Here is a 10288-nt window from a genome sequence, read left to right on the forward strand (position 1 = left end):
TCACCATGATGAAACTCTAAATTTCACCATGATGAAACTCCCTTGATGAAACTCTAAGTTTCACCATGATGAAACTCCCTCATGATGAAACTTCCCTGTGATGAAACTCTAAGTTTCATCATGATGAAACTTCCCTTGTGATGAAACTCTAAGTTTCACCATGCTAATTGATGAAACTCTAGGAATTTCGTCAACCTTGAAGTTTCGTCGGCCCCCTTTCAAGTTTCCTCATATCTTGTGTCTGCTGCCTATATAAACACCACATAGTTTCACTTTGAAACCATGAGAGCATAACCCACTGTGAAAGTTTACTTCAAACTGTGTGTGTATCGGTTTGAACCTTTGTTTTCATCTAATCGATTGACTGTGATTCATTGGTTTTCTTGTGTTTGTTATCATTATCTGTGTTTGGTTTGGCATCGTCACGGGGATTCCACACTCGTGACCGTGTTTGTGATAAACAAGGTATTGGTTTCGTATCGATCCTCCGAGAATCGGGACCTACAGATTCCATACTAGGTACCACTTGATTCCTTGATTTCTTGAGCTTTGTTAGGACACTTAATCAAGGATACTTGCCATCTCAAGTGAGTACATAGTCCCCTCTTTTACGTTTTCAATGTTTTGGGGTGATTCATATGTGCCGATACACTATTTTTCATGATTTCAACTATATGTTTACACATTCTTAGTACTTATACTGTGACAAACTTGAACTATTATCCATGGCATAAACATTGATTTTCAAAGTTTGTAAAACTAATTGTTGGTTCATATTGTTACTTATACATTCATTAATAATGATCAAGCCGATTGGTAGTACGATATAGCGCTATAGGACTAGACATCCCATTCCTGTTGTATGGAATGTCAGAAACCAAAGTTTTAAACAAATAGAATTGCCTTTGTGGTATTTCTATAGTCTACAAGGTGTAATTTGATGCACTAAGGTTTGAATGTATTACTAAATCAAGATATATGGTATATTTCGATATACTACCAACGTGATACTGTATTGCTAAAGAATAGTTTAATATGCTATTGTTTACTAAAGTATAGTTTAATATACTACGAAATCATGATTTAGGTATATTTCGATATACTACCAACGTGATACTGTTTTACTAAAGTATAGTTTGATATACTACGAAAGCAAACCACAAGTATACTTGTGATATACTACCAAATCTATTATTTCAGTAACCATAGTATATTTTGATATACTCTCTGTTTAACTATTTCAAAACCAATGTACATTTTTGTATATACTACAAACCTTTTATCAAAACAATGCATTTTAGAAACCAAACTTTTTACAAGGATTCATGGCTATTTTTGTAAACATAAAAATCTTTTTCTTGTGCTATCCAAAGCCATGAATCTAAATCACAAAACCTATGTTACTCACAGGCATTTTTATGATGACGTTTTATTTTCACATATGTTTCAGGTATTACTATGTGATGATTGTTGATGCATGCTACACATAGGATGGACCCGTGCCTTAGTGACTTTAAAACTTGAAAGACAATTAGTTGTATTTATCTGGTTTGTATTAATACAATGAGTTCACTAATGGAATAAAACAAATCTTTAATCACCATGTGTTGTGAAACAATGATTTTGTTACGACACTCCCGACGTTTCCGCCGCGGTTTGTTGTTTTACGCGGTCGGGGTGTGACAAAGCCGGTATTAAAAGCTCTTGTGTCCTTGGATGACCTCGGTATCTTGTCATTACTATACTACGTCCGCGATGGGTGCACTTGCCCTAGCATGTGTGTAGAGTGATAGTGGAATATTGTGTTTTATAAATTTAAAACTTGAATCGGCGAGTAAAAAATAGCTAAAAATATATTAAAAATATACTCACACCGACACAGTCAGGAATCCAAGAACATATCATGGAATCAAAAAGGTAAATGCGAGGTAACAAGTCTTTGAGGTGCTATCTCAAAGGATTAGTGCGTTATCGGTACGAATTAACGTGCCTACCCTTCCTTTGGTCAAATATTGGTTTTTAAATGAAAAATGCGCTGATTAGGGGAGATGCACAACTGTGCGTGGACTATGCAAGTCGTGTATCACTGTCGGTCAGTGGTTATATTTAAACCTCAGTTAACTTGGCCAAAATTTCAAAACTTCGCCCCCTCACGACCGGGACCCACCCCACCACTAAAACCCTAGAATTCGACCATACCTCTCTCATATTTCTCCACTACAGGTATGTTCTAGGTTCCTTATCACCTTTTTCATGTTTGTGGGGAAAGATTCACGTGTATTCATCACCTAGGGCGAGAACCGGGTTTTACAATAAACACCCGATTTTAAGCCCTAATCTTGTGTTTTCCCATTCATAGTTTGTAAATATGTGTTTAAGGTACCTCTAATACCTTAATAAACTTGAAATTCGACAAAAATTTAAGGAAAACTTTGCGGGAGTTTTTGTAGTTTGACTTTTTTGAGTCAAACTCTAAGCACGATCGTGCATATTATCTGAAAACTAATTTCAATAGTTAACCACTTGCATAACCGTGTGCACACATAAGCCTGACTATTTGTAAGTTCTGTAAAATTAGAACTCAATTTTTGCATCATGCATGGGGAGAGAATAGTTTTCAAATGTATGCCTAACACATGTTTTGATTTCTGTAGGATCATGGTGTAACATCAAAAAAGAAACAGGCCTTCCGGTCACCATCAGTCTCTACATCAGCTGAATCATTAGCACGATCATCCACCTCACCCAAATTAGATACACCTAATTCACTTGTATTCAATGTTGTAGAAGGCGCTAGCGCTATTCGGGTGGTGAGGTACCGCCTAGGGATTAATCGAGATTAATAGGGATTAATCGGAATGGACTTTGTAAATATAGAGGGGGTTAAATGTTAAAATACCCAAACTTATATTTTTACAAAATTATATAAATATATAGTAACTTTATACTTTTTATATACAAATTTACAAGTTTGGGAACAATATGTAAAGTCGTGAAAGATAGAGGGGGTTAAATGTTAAAATATCCAAACTTAATTAAACCTAACCCACCATCTCTTTCATTATACGGCCGCTCTTCCCCTCTCATCACATGGCGCACAAGAAAGAAGCCGTAGCCCCAATTTTGGTTCCAAACGAGGTAAGAACTCATTCCATTAGATCGATTTGGTCCAATTTTGACCGATTACGTCCGATTTTTGACTGATTTCCCTGATTTTGATTGATTTTGACCACTACCGCCTAGTTTGACCGATTTGCCAAAATCCAGGTGGCAGACTTCCGATGAGCGTTTAATCACCGCCTAGGCGCGATTTCTGCAACATTGCCTGTATTTGATACACTACCTGCACCAACATCCTTACGTAGCTCACCTCACCCAAAGCCTTTACCAGATGATTTTAAGGTGACATGCACCTGTGGCTTATCTTTGATCCTATAGGTGAGCAACACACATTTGAGACCTTTACCGCATACTACGCAAGGATTTTGGGGTACACAACATAACCATCATATATGCAACACTTAGGAGCATTGGGTTGTTAGATAGAGCCACTAAGATGATTACACCGCTATGTGCGAAGTTCTTTAAGATTTGGGAGCCTACCTATCAGGAGTTGTCATTAGAGTTGTTAGCTGTCTTTAAGTTTACGTCCCCGATAGTTAGTAGGTAGCAACAAGAGTGCATTACTTTAAAGATGGCCAGGCAGTGGTTGCTTGAGTGGGAAATGAATTCACCAAATTGTTTTCCAATAATTTGTTTAACATATAATTCGGTGTTTCTCTAATAACTTTTATAAAATAAATATCCTGAGTTGTGTATATATGTGGAACAATTATAAAGAAAAGAAACTGAATATAAAACATGAATGGAATTAACTCATACTTTATTACAATCGATTAAATTAAGCATAAACATAAGACAACCTTTAAAAGAAAAAAAAAACTATTAAGCATAATCAGTTTAAGGCTTTAGGCAATTTAAATAAGGCTTAACATGTGTAGCTCTTCCATGGGCATTGATACAACTACCATAAACCTTTCTTCCTGGAATTGCTGACTTGATATACACTCTATCCACCACAATATTCGTGCATGCAACAGTTTTACTGCAACTTAAATTTATTACGTTTTCCATGTTTGATGTCCCTGATATTCCTCTAAATGTTATGTCACTCAACTTCACAGTTGTTGCCTTCATATTCAGTCATCCAAAATATTTTAGAAATAAATAATTTTGAAAAAGTAAAAAAAAAGAGCTTAAATACAAATCATAATTTGGGATGCTTACAGAGCTTAGGCAGTCTTGTTTAGTGGGACAGTAGTACTGGTCGATTATGATAGGGTTATAAACTGCATCAAATTTGATTCCTGTAAAAGAGATTTTTTTTGCATAACCAACTCCTCCCTGCAAAAAAAAAAAAAAAAAAAAAAAAAAAAGCATTATAATTTGAACTTTATTTCATACAAATTTATGAAAAAAGAAAAAAAGCTATTATATTTGTTACCTGATAAGTTTTTATCCTCACTCCGGCTAGGGTTTTTCTCATGGTACAATTGCGTACATCTACATTTTCCACGATATCAGTTCCACCATGTCCCAAGGATCCAATGCTACAAAATCAGGTAAATACTTTATGATTGGATATATATATATATATATATATATATATATATATATATATATATATATATATATATATATATATATATATATATATATATATATATATATATTTTAAATGGTGTGAATCACTTTCAGATTATAATATATAAATTGGGTTCCATGACTTTTCACCCCCGGAACTTTTGGTCAAGCTCTGCCACTGACCGTCAACAACTATATTAGTGGGAAGTTTCAGTAATTTGCTACTAGTGATCACTTGCTACTAATCTTTGTTCCAATTGACGTTTAGAACCATGGCGATGACGCCTTAGAAACATTAAATTGTTTTGCTTTATCTGGAACTTAATCAATAATTTATTAACAGTTATATTGATAACCCGTGTATTACAAATGTTTAATAAATATATAAAATATATGAAAGTCATACCTGATACCATGGCCTGGTCCACACATGATACCGCTGATTTTGATATTCGAAGAACCTCCACTAATAGCAATACAATCGTCCCCTGTGATTATTGTACAAGATAGATGATTGGAAAATTGGTTTAAAAAATCATTGATGTGAAAAATACGAAAATATAAAATAGAAGATACCTGCTGCAATAACGGAGTCACGTACATTAACATTGGTGGAACCCGCAATATTAATTCCATCAGTATTGGGGCTTGTTTCAGGGGAGATTATATGTATATTAGATACAATGGCACCATTACAGGTAGTTAGTAGGAGATGGACTCGTGGGCTGTTTACAAGTGTTAAACCATTGAGCCGCATGCCATGGCATCTTTTAAACTGTACTTCCTGTTCATTGAAGTAAACTCATAAAAAAAGTGATGTATTTAAGGGCAAATCACCAAAATGGACACCAAATGAGATTGACAAAATAACCTTTTGACTATTAAAAATTCCAATCAATTAGTGTTTGAAAAGTGTCAGTTGACGGAGCAGATTTCAATCTTGGCGCATGAGATTTCCATCTACGCAGGAGAATGGATGGAAATCTATGCGCCAGGTCAAAATACCTGTTGCCATTTAGTTCGAACAACTTTTTTGACTAAAAACAAGAAAAGACAAATGATAATGTGTTAAAAAAAGCTCAAGGCTAATTTGTCAAACTTATCGGTAAAAATGGTCATTTTGATGATTTTCTCTATATTTGATGTAATCCCGGTCAAAGCAGTGGCGGAGGTTATAGTAGGGGCTAGATCCGGCTCTAGGTCAAAGATTAAGGTGATGATATTTGTTACTTACCACTGGTGCATGACAAGTTACACCCTGAGATTAAACACAATAATATGTAAGTATTCATTTATAATATGATTAAAGAAGTGATGAGAGTTATATTACTTAATATGAATGATGATTGATGAACATATTAACTTACTGGTGGTGGAGGACTAATGCATGGATTTTTCCACCACATAGGACCTAGACCATCTATACGGCCCTTCCCATTCACTGTAAGACCATTCACATTTGAAAATTGGAGCCATGAATCAGCATGATTACTCATCCAATCGCCTTTTCTTGGTGAACCAACAATGTTTCCTGACACCTGTTTTCACAGTTTTGAAGATATAATTATGCATGTGATGTTAATTGAGAGGATGTACAAGAGTTTATATGTTTCATGTGATTGTAAAGTTATTGTTGAATATATACTCGCATGATGTTACTTTGTTGAAACCCCATAATGTTTAGCCATATTTCCATTGATGAATGTCCTGACGATGTTTCTTTTATCCTATTAGATTACTTTCAGGATCTATCCTTAAATGAATTTGAATGCATATTCTTTAGCTAATGCTGTAAAAGGTATCTAATTTCATCTCAAGTGTAGTTTTTATAACTATATATAACCCCCTAAATTGTTTTATTAAATGATTTATTATGCTTTTTGGATACACATGTCTAAGTTATGTACGCGCATAAAAAGCAATCACACTTTGTACAGTTTTATGCGCAATCAAACTTTGTACCATTTACATACATATGTATATGTAATATAACCTATACACATGTAGGATATATATATAAACAAACCATCAATCTAGTTTTACTGTTTTTTAACTTCAAGAGAGCTTGGTGAGAACATAGTTATACAATTCTCTTTTATTTCTAAATTTTTTACCATTAGAAATATGAATGTTCCATTTTGTTTTGTGTGTTTGATCTTACAATATTTAGTGTTCTGTATAGATCCCAATACCTGGACGAACATTTTGGAGGGCTTGCATGGACCGGTGAAAGCAACTGGCTTCAACAAATACGTTCTCCCTCCCGGTATATTTACTATACTCTTAGCATTTGGTTTCGACTGGCATGCCGCCGTCCATGCTTTCATAAAAGCCTGTATATTTGGTTGATATAAGTCACATTACTACTTCCCAAACAATTATTTTTTTTTCCAAAAGACAAGAGTTCGATTGCTTAAATACCTGCGAGTCATCGGTTTTCCCGTTTCCTTTAGCACCATATCTCATCACATCAAAAATAACGGTCGATGCAAGACTGATTCTTGAAGTAGCAGCATTTACAGCAGATGCTGTTAGCAAGACCAAAACTAATGTTATAAACTGAACCTGCATGAATAAGCCCAAAACATGAGATATAAGTTTCTGGAATCTAAAAGGTAACTGAAAATGAAAGAAGACTCACCATTCTGCCAATAAGCGAAGATATCATATGCAACTAACAATCAATTCTCGGTTATGTGTCCGTACTGTGAGGCATGCATATATACAAACACGTACTTTAGGGTGAAGTTAGCTAAGCATTATTTTATTTGTTTGTGTACTTTGTTATACAACGTTATGACTTTAAGCAACCGGTAGGATAACTCGTTTTTAACTAAAAGGTTACTGATTAAGCTTAAAAACAATTTTTTTTTCAAGGTAAAAAAGAAAATACGAATCGGTTTCCATCTAACATACTTGCTTAATAACATCGCAATTGTACCATTGTACATTATAAAACAATGTTTTAAATTCTTGACATGTTGTTGTCGAAACGACAGCTCTGCTAATCGATTGGCACATTTGACAAATGATGGAGGCAAGAATCAGCAATTTTTTTATCTGTCTTGCTCGGGTTTTCATTGGTTTTGCTGGTTTGCTAAAAAATGATTTATTTGTGTCCGGTGTTACAAAGCCGGGGGCACCTATGTTGCACCCATTGATCTGTTCTGGGGGTTGTGATTATAAGATATCGTTATTCAATGGCGGATCCATGAAGTTTTTCTACCAGGGTTCCTCTTGGTAGATTCTCAATAATTCGCACTAATTTTTCCAAATCATTCAAGGTTTTCATTATTTGTTTTTCATTTTTTCAAACTGAGGGGGTTCCCGGGAACCCCTAAAACACCCCTGGATCCGCCCCTATCGTTATTCAAAGTTTTTTGTGGTTGTCATTGGCAGCACAAATCAAAAGTATATTACGCGTAAGATAGTATGTAGTATTATATCGTATAATAAAATCCTATAGATACATTTAAGACAAATATAAATCAAGGAAAAATAACAGATCTGAATTCTTTTGGAGGAATGTGTGTTGTAAGTTGTAAGGGGTGATCACTAAAGTGGAGGAAAAGAAAGCTAGCTCGATCTTGGCAAAGGTAACATGGATCTTTTATAATTTAAATACTCTATACATCACCCTTGACGCTTATAAAGGGGGTTATTTTGACATTCATATAATATAATATCTATTAAACTAACGTTTTGTCCTAATTTATAGTAACTATTGCTTTGCTCCTAATTTATGTTCACGTTAATAGGCATACACCCGTGATTTAAGGAGAAAATAAGTTAATATGCGCCGTTTCTTATGCCGATCCTTTTCTTCCCAACATGTGAAAGGTTAGACTGGATCATTTCACCTTCAATGATTTCTTTTTTACCTTCTACGTTTGGTGCGCTTCTACGGTTGATTTATCAATGCTAATTGACTATGTAATGGTTGATTCATAAATGCTAATTGACTCTATGTATAATGTCTTAGCGGGAGGTCATGGGTTCAATCCCAAACAATGAGTATGTCACACCCCCAAAATTCCACCTACGGAAACCCCGCGGGGCGTGTTACGCACAGAGTTCGAGCCACCAATCACATTGAACCAATGATAGATATTAAATAAGTCATGACATTAACTACTAATATAAAATGTCAACATGTTATCAATTCTCAAAAGTTGTGTAGCGGAAGCATGTATTAATTCGTTTAGTAATAATTTCATGATAACATTCAAAATCAATGTAACGTTTATAAGTCACCCAAGAGTCTCGATCCATGACCACTCCAGCACTCCCAGATAGCAAGTCCATGTTCCAAACGTTAACAACCTACAAGCATGCAAACAAGTGTGTCAGACTACGCTGGTGAGTTCAAAGTGTTGCTTACGTGTTGTGTTACCAGTTATATGTTAATGCGATTCAATGGTGCGTTACGATGTTGCTCAAGTTAGTTATCCTAGGGACTACGCCCTTACGTAACCGAGGAGTGTGCCTCTTAGCAACCCACTATGTTGTCCAGTTAGTTACCCTAGGGGAACCGCCCTTACGTAACCGAGGAGTGTGCCTCTAAACAACCATAGTGAAACCCAGATAATTAGTACCTAATAGCGCTATCAACTAATCACCCCCATTGCCCTCCAGGCAATAACCAAAACCGATTAAGTTGTTTACCCAATGTTTCCCTCCCGAATGTTTACCAGTTGTCCCAAACCACCGGGACACATGCTTGAGAAAAGTGCAGTGAACTCACCTGAGATTGCTCGGTATGTTATATTACTTTGTTTCACGTTAATCAGCCAAACCCTAATGTGTTTATCACTAATAGTCAGTTCCGTATGCAATGAAACCACATGTTCTACGCGTGCAATAAACAAGTATCGTACAAGTATGCATACCCATCTTTTCACATGTTATAACAGAAATTCACGTATTCATAGCATTCATCACATGCACGTAATAACATACGAGAAACACACATGTTCTATGAATCATAACAATTTATCATGCAACATGTCAGCCGGTTATCATCAGGAAATCTCATAATAGATAATTGGTTCACTTACGAGTTCGTATTTCTCACGAAACATAATAGTTAACATTTCGTTTCGTTATTCATAACGTGTGCAATTTAAACAAGTTAGCGGCTCACTCGAGAGAGTGCGATCCAAGAACCCAATATGCAATTCGTGTCAGTTGTGGCCCATTTATTAATACCCAAACCAACCGAGTTCACACTTTCGCCGATGTGTGGCCCATTTGTTTGTTCGGCTCCTTGCTATACCTCGGCCCATATTCAGTATGTGACCCAAATGTAATGTGTGACCAAATATTTACCATACGACCCATATATGAATGGCCCAGTATATATGTGTGACTAATTATGATGGTGCAATCCAAAATGTAATAGGCCCAATACAAACAAGACCGGTGTGATTACCATAACAGTGTATAACCAATCAAATCAACTTTCCTAACAACCGTGCCCCCTACTCTCGGCTCAAGCGGTTTACACAACCAAGCTAATTGCACCTTCAAATCTCATAGCATCAACCTAAATCTCTAACAGTTAACAGTTTCAACATATTCCAATATTGAAATAAAGGAATTAATCATAGCTCTATGAACAATTATTCACTAACAACATTAAACC

The 10288-nt window shown here is 35.5% G+C and overlaps 1 protein-coding gene across 1 annotated transcript; it reads right to left on the reverse strand.

Moving 5' to 3' along the window:
* Positions 1 to 3849: 3849 nt before the first annotated feature.
* LOC110885739 (probable polygalacturonase At3g15720) lies at positions 3850 to 7312 on the reverse strand. Its single transcript, XM_022133446.2, has 10 exons — positions 7286 to 7312; positions 7066 to 7209; positions 6837 to 6977; positions 6012 to 6182; positions 5879 to 5902; positions 5221 to 5428; positions 5051 to 5132; positions 4505 to 4610; positions 4288 to 4404; positions 3850 to 4191 (listed from the first exon to the last, which is right to left on the reverse strand). Exons 1-10 carry the CDS (start codon positions 7310 to 7312, stop codon positions 3961 to 3963), a joined length of 1251 nt encoding a protein of 416 aa, XP_021989138.1. The 3' UTR covers positions 3850 to 3960.
* Positions 7313 to 10288: the final 2976 nt, after the last annotated feature.

Source organism: Helianthus annuus, chromosome 10 (genome assembly GCF_002127325.2).
Source record: "Helianthus annuus cultivar XRQ/B chromosome 10, HanXRQr2.0-SUNRISE, whole genome shotgun sequence".
NCBI classification, from domain to species: Eukaryota; Viridiplantae; Streptophyta; class Magnoliopsida; order Asterales; family Asteraceae; genus Helianthus; species Helianthus annuus.

Coding starts and splice junctions, on each gene's coding strand:
- LOC110885739 (XM_022133446.2), bottom strand. CDS start 7,312: ATGATATCTTCGCTTATTGGCAGAATG. Junction 6,978..7,065: donor GGAAAACCGATGACTCGCAG/GTATTTAAGCAA, acceptor CCAAATATACAG/GCTTTTATGAAAGCATGGAC. Junction 6,183..6,836: donor CCTCCAAAATGTTCGTCCAG/GTATTGGGATCT, acceptor CTGTGAAAACAG/GTGTCAGGAAACATTGTTGG.